This window comes from Drosophila serrata, unplaced genomic scaffold, assembly GCF_035046125.1.
Source record: "Drosophila serrata isolate PLE 108 unplaced genomic scaffold, ASM3504612v1 contig_30, whole genome shotgun sequence".
NCBI classification, from domain to species: domain Eukaryota; kingdom Metazoa; phylum Arthropoda; class Insecta; order Diptera; family Drosophilidae; genus Drosophila; species Drosophila serrata.
Genome location: NW_028256928.1, coordinates 457,906 through 477,939, shown reverse-complemented (window position 1 = coordinate 477,939; position 20,034 = coordinate 457,906). Strand labels below are relative to the sequence as shown.

The 20,034-nt window shown below is 41.3% G+C and overlaps 3 protein-coding genes and 1 long non-coding RNA gene across 8 annotated transcripts in view; 1 reads left to right on the top strand and 3 right to left on the bottom strand.

The window, feature by feature from the left end:
• LOC147645030 (uncharacterized) overlaps positions 1 to 20,034 on the top strand; it is a 109,521-nt gene that overhangs the window by 43,719 nt on the left and 45,768 nt on the right. The window contains exon 2 of the long non-coding RNA XR_015271665.1: positions 14,412 to 14,510. This is a non-coding gene — a long non-coding RNA (uncharacterized LOC147645030). The remainder of the gene's footprint in view (positions 1 to 14,411; positions 14,511 to 20,034) is intronic.
• NPFR (Neuropeptide F receptor) lies at positions 1,504 to 10,616 on the bottom strand. 5 transcript variants are annotated; one of them, XM_086832483.1, is made up of 7 exons: positions 10,273 to 10,616; positions 8,057 to 8,243; positions 4,519 to 4,927; positions 4,282 to 4,451; positions 3,021 to 3,597; positions 2,696 to 2,948; positions 1,504 to 2,128 (listed from the first exon to the last, which is right to left on the bottom strand). In XM_086832483.1, the coding sequence occupies exons 2-7, from the start codon at positions 8,057 to 8,059 to the stop codon at positions 2,113 to 2,115; spliced, it is 1,428 nt and encodes a 475-aa protein (XP_086688609.1). In that variant the 5' UTR covers positions 8,060 to 8,243; positions 10,273 to 10,616; the 3' UTR covers positions 1,504 to 2,112. The 5 variants fall into 5 exon arrangements, with proteins under 5 accessions (XP_086688609.1, XP_020798669.1, XP_086688602.1 ...); XM_020943010.2 differs by having other exon boundaries at positions 2,696 to 3,597; XM_086832476.1 differs by having other exon boundaries at positions 2,696 to 3,597; positions 10,552 to 10,616.
• LOC110176595 (uncharacterized) lies at positions 11,021 to 12,500 on the bottom strand. The gene is made up of 2 exons (XM_020943011.2): positions 11,420 to 12,500; positions 11,021 to 11,359 (listed from the first exon to the last, which is right to left on the bottom strand). Exons 1-2 carry the CDS (start codon positions 12,444 to 12,446, stop codon positions 11,163 to 11,165), a joined length of 1,224 nt encoding a protein of 407 aa, XP_020798670.2. The 5' UTR covers positions 12,447 to 12,500; the 3' UTR covers positions 11,021 to 11,162.
• On the bottom strand, positions 15,710 to 16,975 carry Osi1 (Osiris 1). The gene is made up of 3 exons (XM_020943092.2): positions 16,579 to 16,975; positions 16,191 to 16,313; positions 15,710 to 16,122 (listed from the first exon to the last, which is right to left on the bottom strand). The coding sequence occupies exons 1-3, from the start codon at positions 16,958 to 16,960 to the stop codon at positions 15,710 to 15,712; spliced, it is 918 nt and encodes a 305-aa protein (XP_020798751.1). The 5' UTR covers positions 16,961 to 16,975.

Below are 20,034 nucleotides of genomic sequence, written 5' to 3'. Positions count from 1 at the left end.
ACTGATTTAAGCATTATAGTTTCATGAGAGAAAGATTTTCTTTTGGTGCACAATTCGAATCTGATTGGTATGCGTCAACGCTTCCACACAAGAGAGGGCCTTCGGTTTGCCGCAAAAATGCTTCGGCTGCTGCTGCTGCTGTCAATATTTGCGAACCTTTGCTTTGCATTTTATTCCAGTCATTAATTTCACTTTTACTCATAAATATGCTAATTGCCAGCTCATGCCGGTTCCGTAAAATGTTGTTAGCCGGCGACTCTATCGATTTTGAATGGCACAACTCGCACCCAGAATGCTTTTTCGTTGGCATTGCGCAATCTGGCCCCGAGAAGAAAGTGAAATGGGCTTTCGTAATCAGCACCCTATGATGCTAATACTGATGGCAATGATGGTGCGGAGAGCGGAAGGTGTGACCGTGACAAAAAGTAAGGCAAACAACACTTTCACAAGCCGCAAGTGCATAAGACCGTTACGGGACGTCAAAACAAACCGCCAACTGGCCGGGACGTTGACAGTTTTACAGCAGGCCAGCGGCCAAAAGCTACTAAGCCGCCTCACCTGTCGCATCTCGAATTCCCCAAAGAAATTTTTAATTAGTTTATTTTATTTCATTTTTTTTGTTGTTTCATTTTTCGCGCTGCCTGGTGGGAACATTTCACTTTCTGTGTGACACATACATAATTCACTGTCCCCTGCGGTCAGCCGCACGTCGGCGAACTGCGAACCGAGCTGCGAATATATACATATACATATATATTAAGATGTTATACTGACTGACCTTTCGCCTGAGGTGTAGCGTAGGCACTAATTGAATTGAAATCATATACTAATTTGCTTCGCCTGACGCCCATCTAGAGAGCAATAATGAGGTTTGTTATTAGATGACTCGAAAGTCCCCTGCTTAGGGTACAAAATAAAGTTGCCGAGGCTTGGTATCTTTATTTTTTCTCCCATTTTCAGTTAAATTATTTGCGAGTACACAGATATTTTCTGTACACTTCCGTATGCGTGCGTCTATAAATAGGCAGGATATTCACATTTCGGTGGCGTATACGCTATTTTTATGGGTCGTAGGCTTTTATGATGCGGCTGCTTGAGTGTCTCGGACCCTCAAAAGTGTCAAAGGTTAAGTGTTGGGCAGGTCAGCAGCTCTTTATGGCTGCGGTTGTTAAACCCGTAAAAGACATGTCCGCACACATTCTAAAAAACCAACACATTTCCATTTTTAGCAGACATAAAATGGCATTACTTGGGTTTGTTTTGCTAAGCGTTGATTAAAATCAAATATATTTATTGATTTTCATTCTATTTATATGGCCATAGCAATTAATTTTACCTCCTTTGGTTATTTATTAAGTTCGAACCTGAATTTATCCATATATATATCCTTTATCAATCCTGTTAAAGCGGTATTTCCCTTAGACTTTCCGCTCTGACACTTCAAGTAAACTTTGATTTGGTATATATAAAGATCTGTGCCCACTCCCATTAAAAAAAACGTTGTTTTGTAGGATTTGTAAACAACATTTATTAAAATATTATTTAGCTTTTGTGTATAGCTCGCCGTTGGCAAGCACTGAAACTTTTTCAAATTTATTTATAGCAGATTGGACTGAGATTTATTTTCAAGTTTCGGCTTATACATAGTTATTAACTAACCTAGATTTAGAGAATAGCAGACAGAACATCAATTATGACTAATCTTCTTTCAGCTTATACGATAACAGGAAATAAAGAGCTCTGTGAGAAAACGCAAATGAAAGTATTTCCTAGGAACTCAATCGAAGTCTTAACATTACTCTACTTATCAAATACCCGAAATTCAATTGGGGGCTCAATCAATTACTTTCCGGCATTCGATACTGAAGTGAGCAAAACTAAAACAGGCATTAGACTTAGTCCGACGATGAATAGTGATGGATGATGGGCAATGAGATGCGAATAGGTTACATATTTCTGTTCCTCGGGGCGCTTCTTAATTTTAAGTGTAACTCAGCTTGGCTTTGGATCACTGGACAATATGTGTTTACATTAAATTCTAAGAGCGAGTCGCAGGTCGCATCACTCGAACACCGCCTCCCGCCGCCCGCTGCTCCTGGGTTCCTGGCCGACTTAGTACTGTTCCAAACTGAAATTGCGTGACAAAATGCAGGTCATAATCGATGGTCGATGCTCGGCGGTAATTATGTCACAACACGGCAACGACAAGAGCTACAACCTGTCACGGCGACGACAAAGGAAACTGTGAGGCGCATGCATACACTGAGAAAATTTGTGTTCTTAAATCATAGCCAAACTGGGCAATCAATGTTTCAAGCACCCAAAAGGGAAAGCCTTTCAAACAGCCATGCATATACATATAGTATACTGCAGATTCTTTAAGGAATTACTAAAGAAGAATTATTTGCAAAAGGACTATAGAATTACCCTAGATCAATCTACTTTACGTGTGGTCTTTTCCCTCAGTGTGCACTTGAAATTGCAGTCGCAGCTGGAACAATTGAAACAGAAAGAAGGAACAGTAGTGGCGCATCGCATAGACGCTTGGAGCATGCAAATCCAATTAGCCCCACGAGCGTATACAGAGAAGAACGTGTTTTTTGCCGGCGGTACACAAGGTATCCGAGCCTTTGGAGAGGCGACATGCTGGACCCTGGGACCTGGAGCTTAGGGCTACGTTCTCGTTGTTCTTTACCGCGGCATCAGCTTGGTGACTTCCGAGGGCATGGGATTCTCCGTGAGTGCCACCGATTCGGTTATGGCGCTGCGCAGTCCGCACTCCTGGTGACCGGTCATGAAGTCGGTGGCCGCCATGCTCCCGCCACCGGCACCGCCGCCTGGTGCCCCGGATTGGGCGCCGCTTTGACCGAGAAGCTTGAGATCGCCCTTGGAGAGATCGGTGCCCAACTTGCGACGCCGACGTGCCGCCGCCGCCTGGACGTTGCAGCCTGTCGTGTGACCGTTAAGAGCAACATTAGTGGGTTCTGAGCAACGGCAGAGCAGTTCTTGAAATTCTTTACGGAAGTTGTCGTTGAGCCAGCCGTAGAGCAGCGGGTTGGAGCAGGCGGAGCTCATGCCGATCATGTGGCAGACGGCGTAGGCCACCAGCATCTTCTGCGTCATTACCGGACGCTGCATGTCCGCGTACAAATTGAAGAAGTTCAGCGGCAGCCAGGAGACGCCAAAGATGATGGCGATGCTAATGAGCAGACAGTTGGTGCGCTTCATCCGCCGGCCGCGTTCCACCTTTCGCTGTGCGGAAGAGGCCTGCACGGCCACCACGGTGATCCGGCTCCTCAGCTTGTTGTAAATCCCAAAGTAGGCAACGGAGACGATCAGGATGGGTACCAAATATTGCACACACAGCGAGAAGATCGAGTAGTAGAACCTTCCATTACTGCTCGGCCAGTCCTCTATGCAGTAGGGTATCCGGTCCTGCAGCCCAATCTGTTGCAACAACTGTGGCGTCTCCGTGTTTATCATCTCTTTGTAGATGAACAGCGGTGAGGCCAGCAGTAGGGCCAGCACCCAAATGCAGGCCAGGATTGTCACTGCCCCAACGAACTGTAGGCTGTCCCGTGTGGGATACACGATAACCTGTAAGAAGTTATAGAGAGAAGTTGAAGAGGAAACTTGGTTGGTTAGCAAGTGACAGAGATATCGTCTCTAAGCTAATAACTAATGAAAACATTTCATTAGCTTGCATTTTCCCTCCTCTAGAACATTAATTAGATAGGTCATGTTGTGAATCAAACAAATTCATCTTATATGAATTGGTTGACTTTCTTTTCTGTTATTGCCTAAAAATAATGGCAGTAAAAGTGCCTTGAGAAGAATCAAGTAAAAGAGCTTTGTCCCATAAATACATTTTCACAGTCTTCAAGTTAAAATAAATCCTAAATCACTCTTTCACTCGATTAACCGATTAATGTGAAGGGAAGCTTTTGGCATATTGTGTACTTGCTCTCCCAATATAAATGCTGACCCATTAATTAATGTAATTTATAAAAAGGATTCATACCATTATTTCTGATTATTTTTATTATTTAAGTTATTTGATGTCTAGCCTCGATAGCCCTAATTATAACTTTAATCGTGGGTTAAGCATTCGGGTAATTGCCAAATATTTGTTCAGAGCCCATCGATTTTCCCTCAACGTTCAATTTAATGGTTACAAATTGAAGCCATTTACCTCATTAATATCGGGACATGATTGGCCCCATTAACATGCTAATATGGGACCGAAAACAAGGCCCAAATAAAAAACGTAAAAGGACTAACCTGATACCGGTCGAAGGCGATGGCCGTTATGGATATTGTCGACACGAAAATGCAAAGTGCCTGGAGCATGGCAATCGTTTTGCACAGGATGGAGCAGGACCCATAGGGCCAGTATTTGGATAGGATCTCCATTAGGGTAAGCGGCATGGTAACCAGGCAGAGGAGTAAATCTGAAAAGCCACGCGGATGAGACACAGATTTCCTTTTTTGGCCTCTCAAGGTTCGCGAAGCACTCACCCGAGATGGCCAGGTTCAGTATGAAGAGATTGCGGGCGGTGCGCATGATGGGCTTGCGGACGACGGCGATGACCACCAGAGTATTGCCCAGGGCTCCGAATAGGATTAGCACGCCGTACATGGTGATGAGCATGTGGTACCAGGGACTGTCCACCGCCCGGTTGCTCAGGTATCTATCGATGAGGACCGGATCCAGCGGCCGGCTCCCAGTCTCATTCAGCTCCGACATGTTGGCGGCGGTGGCGTTGAGGACGGCGTGGGCTGTGCCTACGACTGAGCCCAGATCCAGGTAATCCAGGGGATGTCTGTCGTCGAGATAGCGGACACTGTTGTCTCCGCCGGCGGCGAATCCACTCAGCCTGTCCCCAGCAGCCAGGGGCACGGATTCCGTCTGATTCATGCTGATTATCTGGCAAAACAGAAGGAACAAAAGAAGAGTGGCTCATTATTCTGGAAATCCTTAGCGCAAACACCCAATTGCCAGGGGAACCGAACACAAGAACGGGAGAAACTTCGCGTGCCACATCACGTATGATTTATGAGATTGGCCTGCCGCACACGCCACACACATTTCCAGCTGGCTGTGAAAGGCCATTCTGGTGGTTTATGGGGCAGCCCAAAAATATACGGGGCAATAATCGTACGCAAAAGTTTTGCTCGGTGCCAGTAGGTGGCCCTGCACCAAAGGATTCTATGGGTATCCGACATGAATGGAAGTTGCTCTATCTTTTGCTTCTAGTCTGCACTGCGGGAAATGGTATGGCAAGTCGACACTGCAATTCGTTTTTATAGATATCACCTCATATAGTTATAGGAAGGTGTAGGAGAATAATAAAAGGAGGTTTATATTATTACGTTGTTATGTAAAATAAGATTGGACACTCTTTGAAAAAAAGGAGTCATTTACGACCCTATAAATCACGTACATTCTTGATCAGCATCAACAGGCGAAACTATCTAGTTATGTTTTAAATTTCAAAATTTTATAAGAGGATTACATCGTTAAAATTTTCAAAATTTGACAAACTAAGTATGCAGATTTATAATCTAATAAAAACTAACATAGGAAAGCTTTCCGAATTGAAGTTAATGGTTTTTTGACTGAGTCTTGAGTTATTAAAAACTTTGACTTGTCGAATAAATTTGCATATAAAATATAGTTACCATTAAATATCGAATTAAAGAATGTGAATATTTTAAGCAGAGTAATGATTGATTTCCGATCCGATCCTATGCAAGGGTTTATAAACACCTGTTTCCAGACGTTAATTTTCTTTCTGTTTTCAGTGTGATATTTTAATAATTTAACTGAGATCTCCGAGATGGATAAAAAGTTTGAAACAAACGCCCCTAGTATTCGCTTTATAATGCCTTTCTGGCCACAGACAATGGCAATGGCTCACGAAACTTGCAGAACAAATTATCTGCCTTGGTAGTAGCTTCAAATGGGTTCAATCCTTCACATTGTTTTAACTTTTAAAGTTTTGCCAGTCCTTTTATTTTCCAATTCGATTGTAGATTTATGCCATTTCTCAAGTCTGTATGTTCTTCCCCTTTGCATCCTAAATCACATGAATATTCATGCTTCACGGCCATGATTTATGCAGCACATCAGGGCGAGACATGCATTTAATTGGAAAAAAGTCAAAAATTTCGTTTTCCATTCCCTGGGTGTAATGTGTGCTTGATGGGCTGGCATATCTCCTGGACTGGCTGCCGCCGAGGGACGGCCATCAGAGACACAGATACACAGATACCGATACAAAGTCGGGTTATAAATGACGACATTTGCTAAAAATAATTGTGTAATTTTATGCGCCGAATGGCTGCGCACTTGTCAGTATCGATAAAAGCGGATGGCACGAGACGAAGGTGGGCGATTCAGACTTATTGGGGCGCCTAAAGGTATGCATTACCATTGACAGCTGCGATAAATGAGGCGCTAATAAATCTCGCCAATCAGGGGATTAACTCCACGGGGAGAGGGCTGAAATTCTGGTAGCCGGCATCGGATACACCTAAATAAACCGAAGACAAAGTTGCCATGGAAATTTAATTTCAAGTTTCCCCGACAGTTAATTGACTAATATTTGCTCGTGCCAACTCAAACATGGAAGCCCCGAGAAGTTGGCCTGCTTCTAATAGAATGCCTTCAGACCGCACACTGGCCAGTGGCCACAAGACAGTTTGTATCAACTAAAATCAGTTAAGGACTCCTTCCACTCACGTACATAATAAAAAACTTTGAGCAATGGAACTCCTGGCAAGTCGAAGCCCCAGGGTTGATCATCAATTTGTCGCAGAAGTTTCAATCACAGTTCACAAAAGACTGGAGGAGAAACTGACTTGCGAAGGTGGAAATTGAATTTCCTTGTCTTTTTCCGCCAAGCATTGGAAACCCATTGAAATGCTGCTTTCTCGGTTGAGTTGAGACAGAAGAAGAACAAAAAATAAGTAAGCGACAAGGGAATTATGTAAAGTAGCCTCAAGTTATCGGCAGTTGTCACAGATTTCGTTCGTATAATTTTGCGGAATGTGCCAATGCTTCCAGCGTGTTTTCTCCCACTGAATTTTCGCTTCACTGGATAAGCGGAGCATGACAAAGATTTTAAATGCCAGACCATTTTCCGAACAGGCTCGGGAAAACTCTAACATCAGTTGCCTGCTGGCATTTTGACTCAGCTATTTTTGTGATTTATATTTGCTCGATGGTTTTCCGCTTCGCCCACAACAAGACGAATTTGATTGCCGTTTGTGCGATTTGTTTGCCACACACAAACACACACTGACGAATTTATCAATTTGTTATTGGCTGTCCCAGGCACCCTTTATTGTTGCTCGCAGGACATTTACTATATTAATTGTAGGCAATTTCGTTTGGATAGAAAGGAGCTGGGGGACGGTTGCTGGGATTGGCTCATCTGTTCCATTGGTCAACTCAAATTTATTCATATGCCCTAAGCTGAAACATCTGTCGGGGAGTGTGCCTCTGGTTTCCTTGTGAATTAATCAAGTAAGCTCCTTAAGGAGCGAACACAATCCGTTGCCCGCTGACACGAGTCCTTTGCAATTTAATCATGCTCTGACTACCGCTTAACACTTCTTGGGTGTCAAAGGAAAGCCACAGAGTGCTTAGGTGTCGTTTTGTCTAAAAATATAAATCTCTGCCTCACAAAAATTGCAATACGATTGCGTAACCAGGATAGCAATTATTATGTAAATTGATATGCTTCTTTTTCCCGCACGACTTTCAAGCCTTCTCCAAATTTTTCCTAAATTGCCAAAACCAGCAGTGAACCTTATTTTGTAATTTGTAAACGTATTGTGACTCCTCCGCCTCCAATCTGGCTCTGCAAATGTCAAATAAATGGGGGGTTTCCTCGGCCATATGGCAAAGCCAGACAGATTTCCTCAAGCAGCAACTCAGAAACAAACTTTTTCATTTTATGAACAAAGTAATTTCGTTCCGTTTGACATCTACTCCGAAATGGCTTCTTGGGTCGCGCGTTTTAAGTATTTATATTGCAATTACACTCACCATCGTTCCGGTACTCTCTTCCTCTGCCTCAGTCTGTGTCTGTGCCTCTATAGTATATATTGTAGTATTGTCTTCCTGGCTCTCGTTTGTTGTCAGTGCGTCTGCAAGTGACTTTCACTTCTTCCGACTCTACAGTTGTTCATTTAGCTTCCGATTTGGATTGCACTCATGGGATTGCCCTCGTTGTCTTGAAATCATAATAAGAACACAGTTTGCTAATGCATTGTTTTTAAAAAGGATCAAAGGATAAGCTTTGCCATGAGCTGACAATATTTTCAGCGAACAGCTGCAAAATTGGCTGTCTGTTGACTCAACTTAATTAAAATGCTTAAGAATCTCTGAAGTTGGGACACAGCTTAATCCTTGATGCTGCAAGAACACAAGCCCCGAGCGAAAAAAGTTTCCACAACAATGTTGTACTCCACAAGCGCCTTCGGGTGACTGCAGTTTTGCATGCATAACTTGCCAAAAATTTTCCAGAGCATGGATGTGCTTGTACATCAGTTAACCCTGTTGCTCTTGTTCTTTTAGATTGCCTGAACCACCCAATGAGTCAACTCTCAAGGCCTTATAAACTTAAACTTACTTGAGCTTAAATAAAGTGTGTCTTCATTATGGAATTGGATTAATGAAAAATGTCAGCAAAACAAAACTTACATGAATTTATTAATGGTGATAATCTCTATTAAGTAAATAGGGTTTAATGAAAAGCCTCTGCTTGATATATTTTACTAACTAAATATTTGTACGTGTTTCTTGTATCTAAAATAAAGAGCTAAAGAAAGGTTTTGCCTTTAAATTGATGGTAAAATATTTCTATATACAAAATTATACAAGTATTTAATTAGAGCAATGAGTATTCTGAGTTTTCTTCAACAGCTAAATATTATTGTGGGGATGAGACTATTTAGAAACTTCTACATAATATTTAACTGCTTAAGATTCGTTTAATTTGATAAAATAAAAAGAGGCATTTAATAAATTTGTGGCTTGATCAAAATCAATTGCTAAATCGATCTAGCCATATCAAGTTGAAAATTTTTTTTCGAAAATTAAACAAAATTTAAAAATTTTATAAATTTAAATTGGGATTGCACATTTATTAATCTAATGAAATCTGACATAGGGAAGCTTTCCAAATTGAAATTATTATTGCATTTTTGATATGATATGATAATTATGATGATAATTTTAAATTATGATCCAATCAATTATTATGTAGATTATAAATCGATAAATATTGACAAAAACCTTTCCAATTGCAAACTGTGGAAGGCATTCAAATTTCGATCTAGTTTTCCTTTTTAAATTTATTTCAATATATTTATTGATCCAAGTCGCAAATTTAACTTACAAGGGTATATTCATTAAAAACGAAAGCTAATCTGTAACTGTTTTCTGGGTTTAAAGGTTCATGAATTTACTTCCAAACTACTTTTGTGAGTTTCATTTTTAAAATCATCTTCGATATTTTGGGCCCAAAAAAATCAAGTTAATCCTTTAAGCCCCTTTAGCTTTAGTCCTTTAAGTCCATTACGAAGAAAATGCGTTCAAAAAAAAAGCTACGCTTTAGTATTTCATTAGTTCTCATTTTGTCTGGATATTGTTAATCATTCACATCATTATTGTTATAATTGCCACAACATTCTTGTCACTACTTTCTTTTACGTCCATCCATATACATAGTACACAATGCTTTTGCTCTATTATTCAGAGTCCATTAATAATGCCATTAAGATAATTGTTTTTCGCCAGGGCTGAACTGCAACACGTTCAGAACTCATTACGCACAATGCAGATTCGGTATTAATTTTGTATTAACTTCCACGAAATTACCCTGAGTTTCCTCAGTAGTTTCAGTAAATTATAATTGACTGCCCTCTGCCCGCACACGTCACTTGGCGTTACGGACTCGGCAGATCCGTTTTCCCGAGAGACTCGCGGCAAAGTAATATTTTCTTTCGATTAATTCGCAACTTGCATTTGAGATTCAATGGAGCGCGGGACCGGGAAAATAATCATAATAAATACAGACAGCGAAGAGGCGTCCGGCAGGCTATTAGCGAATTTCCGCGGACCACTTACGGCACAGAGCACGAATACTCGTAAATGTCGAGACTCCGGCGGCCCGTGCGAAATTTTCACGCCTTTAACAATTTAATGGCGGCACATTGTTGAAAAAACAAACACAAGGCACTGTGTCGAGGGCAGCATACCTCTCAGAAATCCAAATTCCGTGTATATCCCACGGGTTTTTTCGGGCATCAGCATTTTGGCGTTTTAAAATTATGAATAAATATGCGGCCGCATTTTGATTGTTTCGCCTCAGTTCCAGTTCACGCCTTTTTTATTACAATAAGTTCGAGTGTTTGGTTTGGCTTGACTGTTTACTGATCTCCGATAACCACACGCGTGCACAGTCAGCGACCATCTGTTGGCTTTTGGTGCGCATCCCCAGCTTATATAGCCTTGCCTTTGAACCGCGCCACTCGTACCTGGTGTTGCCTGTGGCACTCTGCGCGTTGCGTATACGCCGCGTGGCACACAAATCGCGACTGACAGCGCCGCAATTCCTTCACATGCCTCGGACCTTCGCCTGTGACTTTGTTTTGGGCCATCAGCTGTGCGAGCTTTCTTATCACTGGAGCTAGGGGTGGAAAAGCTTCGCACATTGGGGAAAGAATAGTCGGAAAAATAGCTGCGAGCTTCCATTCAGTATGCCGTGAATCTTGAGTCACTGGAAGAACTCTTTATTACTCCCTGGGTTACCCCTGCCGAAATGACGAAACCAAAATTAATCGTATTATAAAAGCTATTTGTTTTAAAGTTATCTGGCACCCAAAGATAGTGTATCTTTTGTTTATAAATAAATAAAATTATCTTGGAAATAATCTTTATTGTTTGTAATCATGCATCCCACAATACTTACTGTTTTTCAAAACAAAAGAAATAAAAGAATTCCAATTTATTATTAATTTTCTTTTATATGTTATTAACATACAGGTATTTATCTTTTTTTTTATTTCTACAAGCTTCTTTACATTAACAAAAAATACACCATTAATTGAACAAGTAATTCAAATAACTCCTAGCAAACAGTCTTATTTTAATGGGCATCTAAGAAACCCTTGGCATCAAGGATAGGTAATATGGTTTCGATTCTACGCTGAATTTCCTTGTTTTCATACATGGAATCCTGGAACTTAATACCCGAAGGTGTATCCTGGTACAGATTTACGAAATCAGGGTCCTCGCAGCCCTCGTACACCATTATCGGTTGAAATGTGTTGGCTATGATAACACCTGAGAAAGAGAAAAAAGTTTAGAAAACCTGACTGCCTGATTATAACTTACTAAACTTACTCTGGAATCGACGCTTCTCAAACTGGAGCTGGTACTCAAACAGACTAGGAAAAACGCCCGTAAAATTCAGGATTTCCAAGGTTCGTTTCAAAGCGTAGTAATGATACTGAACAAGTTCCGTTTCACGCTCCTTGATATCTGTCTGCAGAGATGTACTAAAGAAGTAGTGCAAGTCCACGACCGGAGATGTCCAAGTGCTGAACTGAAAATCAATGGGCAGGACAGTAGTGGGATTGCCCTCGTCGTCGTACTGGTACATGACATTGGTGGTCCAGCAATCGCCATGGACCAGTGTCTGCAGGTCCTTCTCGTCAACATCCACTGAGCGGGCAGCATAATCCATCAAATTGGTGACGATGTTCTCCAACTTGGCGCCATAGCGACTGTTCAGATCCGGCTTTGTCTTTACATACCGAATGAAAGCTCGGAACAATCCGGCAAAGACCTCTCCGTAACCCTCTTTTCCCCTCGAAAAGAAGTGCGATGCGTAGTTGTGACGCAGGAGATCAGGCTCTCTTTGGTTCAAGATTATGGCAGCGGCGTGGAACTTGGCCAACATATCCAATACGAGCTTGGTGTGAGTCAGGTCCAGCTGCTTCACCCTGTCCGCATTTGTGTAGTGGAGGGGAGCCAAGTCTTCCAGAATCATAATGGTTCGTGAGCGATCTACAATAATGGCCTTTGCCATCAACTTATCGGTGAAACCAGCTTCTTCTAGGATCTGTGACATCTTGGGCAGCACAACATCGTACATTTCCAGTTCCCTATTGTACACATCGTATTCCTTGAAGATCTTAGCCTGGGGAGCGTCCGACGAAACGCCTTGCTTTAAAATATAGGACTTGTTCTTCACAGATCCGTCTCCAGACTCAAAATCCACGTAGATGCGAGTCATCACACCGACAAAGTTTTCGCCCTTTTCAGTTGCTGGCTTTGCCCAGAGTTTAAGAACCCGAAGCTGATCGTCCTTGTAGAAAGCCCGCAAGGCTGTCTGGATATAATCCTCCGTTAACCAAATCGGTAGCATGGTGAATGATGCTTGGATACTGAGATCTCCCACGAAACTGTGACCGCAACACTTGGACAAGCGTTTATATTGTGACGAAACCTTTGGCTTATCAGTCGATTATATTAAGGCAATGATAAGCTACGTAACTTTAGAGGGATTTAAACACAGCCGGGGGTAATTGCTATATTACTTTCTATCTGTCTAGAGTCTAGATAGACGGGAGTAGCTTTCAAAGCCAGAAAACGTGATTTACCTTCCAGATGCTTGTTTTCATGTCGTCACGGGTTTGTGATTTAAATAATACAAAATTCTCGCATCGTCACTTTCTTCAAACAATATATTTCAGTGCTAAATAATGACGTGTTATAAACCATAACGTATATGCCTTTGGAGGCATTAACACAGAGGCTGAAGAATATATACTTCATACTCCGAAAAGATTCTGAACTGTGGATCATCAGCGGGAACCTTCATGATATAGGACCACAGGCCTTCTCCTTTCTCAAAGTCCACCACGATCGAGTCATCAGACAAAACTATCTCGACCCGCAGTTGATCGTCCTTATAAAAGACCCAAAGTTTGTTTGTATATAATCCTAAGATAACCAACTGGGTAGCATGGTTACGGATGATAGGTTTCTTAAACCTTTGACTAGGTAACGTCTCGCGCGAATCCGTTTATGTAAATATCCTTATCGGAATTACTTTATTAGGAGATAAGCTACATATGTAATAAGACCAAGTCAATTCATAAAAATAAGTGTATTTTTCTGGCGTTATCATCACAAATCGTCAGATTTTATTTTTTCCAGTCATTCAGGTACTTCTCCAGATTTGCCTAGTCAGCAGAATATTATTCTACTACCTTTTTTCTTAACTTACATTTTTCAAGCTTTATGATTAAGTGTACCTATTTCCCATTTACTCGGATGTTAAGGTGCTTTACAATATAGAGAATAGAAATAATAAGTTCTTCAAATAGTGTACATAATATGAACTGGTCGAATATTCTGATAGAGCTTTTAGTTGGTGAATTCCGCAACAGAACCTGAAAGATAAATTGCCCTTGTCCAAAAAACAATAGACTTTTAAAATCTATGAAAAAATATATATATGTTAAAATGTCAACGTCGGCTAGCAATAATTTAGCAAATCTTTAGTTCGTTGGAATTTGTATTATTGTTCAGAATTTATTAATCCCTGGATACCTTTATTATTATATACTGATATTAAATATTTATATGTGCATGTGATGTCTGCCTGTTGACTGAACGGCACTGAAGTGCAGCCCTTTGTTTGACCTCTTCTGAATGCCATAAATGAGAACAAACAGATATTTGCGAGGCTAAATCATTAACATGTGTAGCCTGAGATAGCTGGCAGTTAGTCCGAAAACACTGGGCTTTTGTGGCATTAGGTGGTCATGTAGAGACGGCATAAACCCATTGATTATGGGAGTCGTGCGTAGTTGGCTGGTTAAATAGTTTGCCTGGCTCCTTGGTGGAGTCCGAGCCAAATTGTAGTGCAAACAAAGGCATGCCTCTGATAAGGAACTGGATAAATATTGGCCGAAAAGTGCCAAAGCAGTCCGCATCCATTTGGATTGAGCCAGCTGGGCCACCGAGGGGCAGGGCTGGCCGCTTTCGGCGTAAACAAAATGCAAAAATAACAAATAAATCTCCATCGGAAGCCAATGTATTTCGTTTTATTCGCCGTAATAAAAATGTTATTCGTGGAATTCTCTATTTATCTTATGAATCGATAATGCTTGAAATGAAGACGTCACCCGTTTCAGAGTTCCCACAAAATGTTCGTTGTGTGTCCTTGTTACTTTTTTGAAATTAATTAGGCTTAATCGAAAGGCAAACTCTCGAAACTAAACTGTGTCGTATATGCTCAATTTAAATTAGGCAACGAAAATAGACAGTGAAATAAAAGTAATTAAAACATAAATTCTAAGTGAATTCTCAATTTCCTTTACAGCGCCGAATTATAAGACGAGCCCGGAGGCCACAGAAATTACTGGACTACAATTCGTGGTGAAATTAATTATCTCAGACGACTATCTGGCTATCAGACAGAGTAAGTAGACCCTCGCTTTTTTCATCTATAAAGTTTTCGCAATGTGTTTAATAGCTTTTTTCGAGAATAAGTATTTGTTTGACAACTGTGTCTAGTCACTATTAAATTTCTTCCCAATTGTGGACTGGTACACATATTGATGTTGATTCGGCCGAAACGAAATCCCTTCTTGGAAGGCCAATCCACATTGTTTGGTAAACAAAACCAATGGCACTGATAAGACCGCTGGTAAACACGAGAACAGGCATCAGCTCACGTTTGTTGCTCTTTTTATACCCTTTGAAGGGTATTATAATTTCAATCACAAGCTTAAAACGCATTGAAGGAGTCGTTTCCGAACCCAAAAATTATATATATATTCTTGATAAGCACGAACAAGCGGATCGATCTGGTCATATCCGGTCAAAAAATTAATTTCATAATTTCTTTTTTCAAAATTTCAAAATTTTATAAGGGATTACATCGTTAAAATTTTCAAAAATTGTCAAAAATTGTATTTTGTAAGTTAAAATGTAGTAGGCAGATTTATTAATCTAATAAAAAATAAACATAAGAACGGTTTACGAATTAAAATTAATGCATTTTTGGCTAAGTTAAGATCGAATTCGTATTTGAACCCATGATTCTATGGGTAACTGAAGGGTATACACACTTCAGCCTTTCAAAGTTAGCTTACTTTTTTCGCTATTTCTATTTTTATGTGGCCAGTGGTGTTTGTGGGGAAGTGCTTGTTTGCTTTTGCCATAAACAAATTGTTTTATGCATATACGAGTTATTCTTTGTGTTATTAAAAAACCAGACGCTGGTGGGGAATATATCTCTGAGGCAGACTTGTTAAATGTGTGGCATCATTAACAGGGTTTATTTCTATATAAAATATTTAATAAATCAAGAGCAATGCAATTCAGTTGCATTCAATGTTTAAATTTTGATTTAAAGTTGGGGGAGTAATATATATAAAGGAGCAAGATTCATATACAACGAAACCCCATCCCAATTACAGCTTGAAACCTTAAATAAATCTCTCCAGACTGTTTCATATTTGCACATTATAAAAAAAGAGAATAAATAGGCGACTTTATTGAAATACAAATAAATTACCTAAACTAAATTACATCTAAAGCACAACGACGGCAGAGGAAATCAATTGGCTAGGTTCCATTATTGCTGGCACGAGTCCGTTGGGCTCCTCGGAGCCCCTACTGTATCCTCTTGCTGATCGTGTCCAGGTAGTTGTATCCATTGTAGGCCTTACTCGTGGCCCAGTCCTTGCTATAACTACTGCCACCCAGCTCGTGGGGAGCCCCAGAGCCGGAGCTGTAGGGTGTATACGAGTTTGAGTAACTGCTGCTGCCCACAAACTGGGAATAGTCTCCGGGGTCCGAGTCGTAGACGTGTGAGTGTGTCTGCACCAGGTGCGGGTGGATCTTGCACATGGTCTTGAACTTCAGGTAGTGGATCAGCCATCCAACGCCGCCCACAAGCAGGACATTCATGCCCAGAACTGCCATGAGCATGCTCACCAGTGTCATCTTCAAATGGGCAATCTTCATCAGGATGACCAAAGGCAGAATGATGAGCCACTTCTTCTTCTTGCGCTTCAGTCGAGCCTCTAATTAACGATATAATGTTACAATTGGTTAGGTGATGTTCAGGGTGCTAATGCTTTGCAATACCCACCAGACTCGTCCATTACGCGTGCTCCAGTTTCGCTGGAGAGTGATAGCTGCAGTCCATGGTTTCGTCCAAAGGTCTCCAGGGCTCTCTTGAGGAACTTGAACATCAGCGTCAGCTCGCTGTCACCTACAATGCAAACCGAGAAATATCCAAATTAAGTGGCCAGCCAGCGGCTATAATTCCTTAGATTAATTTACAGCCGCAGGGGATCGTAAACATCCGCAGTGGGTTAGCCGCGGAGAGAGCAAACGAGTGCCTTGGACACTGTCCAGGCGCAGGTGATCAATTAGACTTCCCCACACCGACAGATTCCGGCCACTGATTGCTATCCCGCTCCCTGGCAGCGGATTTCCCCAAAACAACTTTCGATTGCGGCTGCGGGCGACCCCACCTTCTAAGCTCTTGGCGTCGTTGAACACAACCACCTCGTTGGCCGGTTCTCCCAGTTGGACCATTCTTAGCCAGCGGCCTTTGTCGCGTCCGTATTCGTTGGGGAAGAAACCTAGGCTGTTGGTTGCCAGTTTCCAAATCAGCTTGCTGGCCTTGTACTTGATGCAGGACACCAGGCTGCGGGTCTCGAAGCACTGCCTCTGATTCCGGGCTATGTAGGCATCACTGGAGATAGCTCTCGCTGATCCCGATTCTGTTCCCGCTGCCATGGCCAGCTTTTCCACTAAGGGCACTGTATGCCCTGGTGGAGGCTCCTCCTCAGCCTGGCTGTAGTGTAGAAGTACCAGCAGCAGCAGGGCCAGCACAACGCGACACAGCAGCATAATTGGTGATTTCGAAATTTGATAGGAACAACGCGAGACGATCCGGAGCACTGCCACGCGGCTGAGTGGACGAGTCACAAATGGCAACCGAGCGGTGCTGGCGACTCCTTTTATCCCGCATTCGCAACCGCAGGCTAACACCGAGCTGGTTTTTAAAACTAATGCTCATGTACATGCAGCATGCAGCATGCAGAGTGCAGCATACAACTTGCACCGGAATCTCGATTCCTGCAGCCACTGCCACTGCCAATGCCAATGCCACCGAAAGTTTCTGGGTCAGAGTTGCTGGGGGGGAGAGAGACTGGAGACTGCTCAGCGATCTGCGATCTGAGATCTACGATCAACGTTCGATCGACAACAAATTGAATCGCATTGTCGTCGGGATTATGAAGCCAATATCGAGCAGCGGGCAACCGCCAATTGACCGCCTTCCCTGCTGCGTGTGACTCCGAACGAAAGCCGGGCAAACGAAAGTGAATCGTGGATGTGGATGTGGATGTGGTGTGGGATATGGATGTCGATAAGACAACCTCTCCAATGGTTTGGCGCCACTGGCGAACGATGCCAATCAGAATAAGTGCAAATGTGCATTTATGCGAGTTTAAACGGGGCACCTTTTTGCAGTGTGTGTGTGGTTCACAGCAGCCTGCAATTTGCATATTTTTATGCTGGGAATGACTGAGTAGAGGCACCTCCGTCGCTGTTGTGACCGTCTTAATTACCAAGCCACAGACGCCAGATGCGAAAGCTGTTGTTGCAGAAGCTGTTGTTGCCACTGTTTGCTACTATTGCCACTGTGGCCTGCGTTGCATTATTGACCAGTGAAAGTAACAATTGCCGCCGCTTGTCCACTTTTTGCTAGGCATTCTTGAGCCACAAGGCGCTCGAGTGACTGACACCGCTCGCATTGCAATTGATTGGCTTGGACGGCGGTCGTCTGCGTTCGCACTTAATGAGAATGAGGTAATCGGATGCCACTGGCCCCCAGAATCCAATTGCTCCAGCAGGCAGCAGCAGCCGCAGCTGGGATAGAAAGTTTCGGTTTCTTGGTAAATATTGTCTTTAGCCTGCGCGCAAAACCATAGAGGAGGAGTGCCTTGAATTTGACTGTTGAGAGGCGAACAATAATGACGCTGACCACCCCACTTCCAGGCCGATTTGATGGCCACATATTAAAACATGAGTCGCACGCAAACGTGCGAGTATTTCGGTTCAGATTTTTGTACCATAGACTGCCCCGAAACGACTTTTACGAGAAATTAGCAGAGGCGGAGAGTGGCTGAAATCAAAACTGATGCCGAAAACTGAATTGCCAACGACTTGCTAGGCAATTAAGCAAATCCAATTTGAGGGGATAGAGCCGAGATTTCTGGGTCGTTTGGCCGTTACCACCAACGACCGGATGGACTGACGATTGTCAAGGAGAATGGCCACTGGCCACCGCCGCCTCCAGACAGCCTCTTAATAATAAAGACGGCCTTGACTCGTTTAATAGTGATAGTGAAATTTCCGTTCAGGTGCGCACATCTGCCTATAGCTTGACTCTATGCGATAAGTAATAAATTCAATTTGATTTTAGACTTTTAAATATATAGGTTTTACTATCAAGTTACTTTAAATTCAGTGCAAATTTAACAAATATATTACTTTCTTTTTGGTACTGATTCAAAACTGAATCAAATTTCTCTCATTAAAGCTGTCATCAAATCCTGTTAAAATCGTAATTGTAATTTTGTTGCTCTATAAAATGTTTATTCATGCCACATCCTACCCGACTGATTATTGATTAGTGGAGTGGAGTAGTAGATGTTTACCTTAATGGCCATAGATCCTTTTGGCACAATTAATAAGGATATTTACCTCCAAATTCAAGGGCAATAATTATCAGAGGAGCAAACTAACTTCGGAAGCCTAAATATATATACCCTTGCAGTTATTAAGTGAATTAGAGGATCAAATCGAAAGTCGAGCATTACATAGACTTTGAATCAATATTTATAATTATTTTTATATAACAATTTGATCGACTAATCAAAGTTTAAAATACTCATAACTCAGCATTAAAAACAATTTTAATTTGGAAACCTTAACAATGTTAGTCATTATTATGCATATAAATCTGCATACTCAATTTAAAATTTTGGAAAATTGAAATTTTGAGCAATTTTTGCAAAAAAGAACCATATAACCCCTTATCAAACTTTCAAATTTCGCCAAAATTGTCGAAATTTAATTTTTGACTAGACATAGCTACATTGATTCATCTTTTGATACTTATCAAGAATTTTTATGGTTTATAGGGTCGGAAATGATTCATTCACTGCGCTACAAGCTTCTGACTTAAATTATATTTTTCAAAAAGGTATAAAAACAGACCATTTTTTAGAAAAATAAAAGTTTTTCGGACATCATAATTAGGCCGAAATTGCATTAATTTTAATTCGGAAAGCTTTTTTGTGCTAGTTTTTATTGCTCTAACAAATCTGCATACTGCGTTTGTTAATGCTATTGTCAGTTTTTGACTAAAATCATAAAAACCTGCAAAAAGGTATAAAAACGGACCATTTTTTCGAAAAATCATAGTTTAAAAAAACTCATAACTAAGCCAAAAAATCATTAATTTTAATTCAGAAAGCTGTTCTATGCTAGTTTTTAGTAGATTAACAAAGCTGCATACTCAGTTTTTAAATTTAAAAAATTCAATTTTTTGTCAAATTTTGGCAATTTTAATGATGTAACCCCTTATGAAATTTTCAATTTTCGGAAAAATGTTAAAAATTTATTTTTTGACCGGACATGGCTAGAACGACTGGGCTGTTGATTCTGATCAAGAATATATATGGTTTATAGGGTCGAAAATGACTCCTTCATTGCGTTCGAAGCTTCTGACTTAACTTATATTCTTCAAAAAGGTATAAAAACAGGCAATTTTTTAGAAAAATAAAAGTTTTTCGGACATCATAATTAGGCCGAAATTGCATTAATTTTAATTCGGAAAGCTTTTTTGTGCTAGTTTTTATTGCTCTAACAAATCTGCATACTGCGTTTGTTGATGCTATTGTCAGTTTTTGACT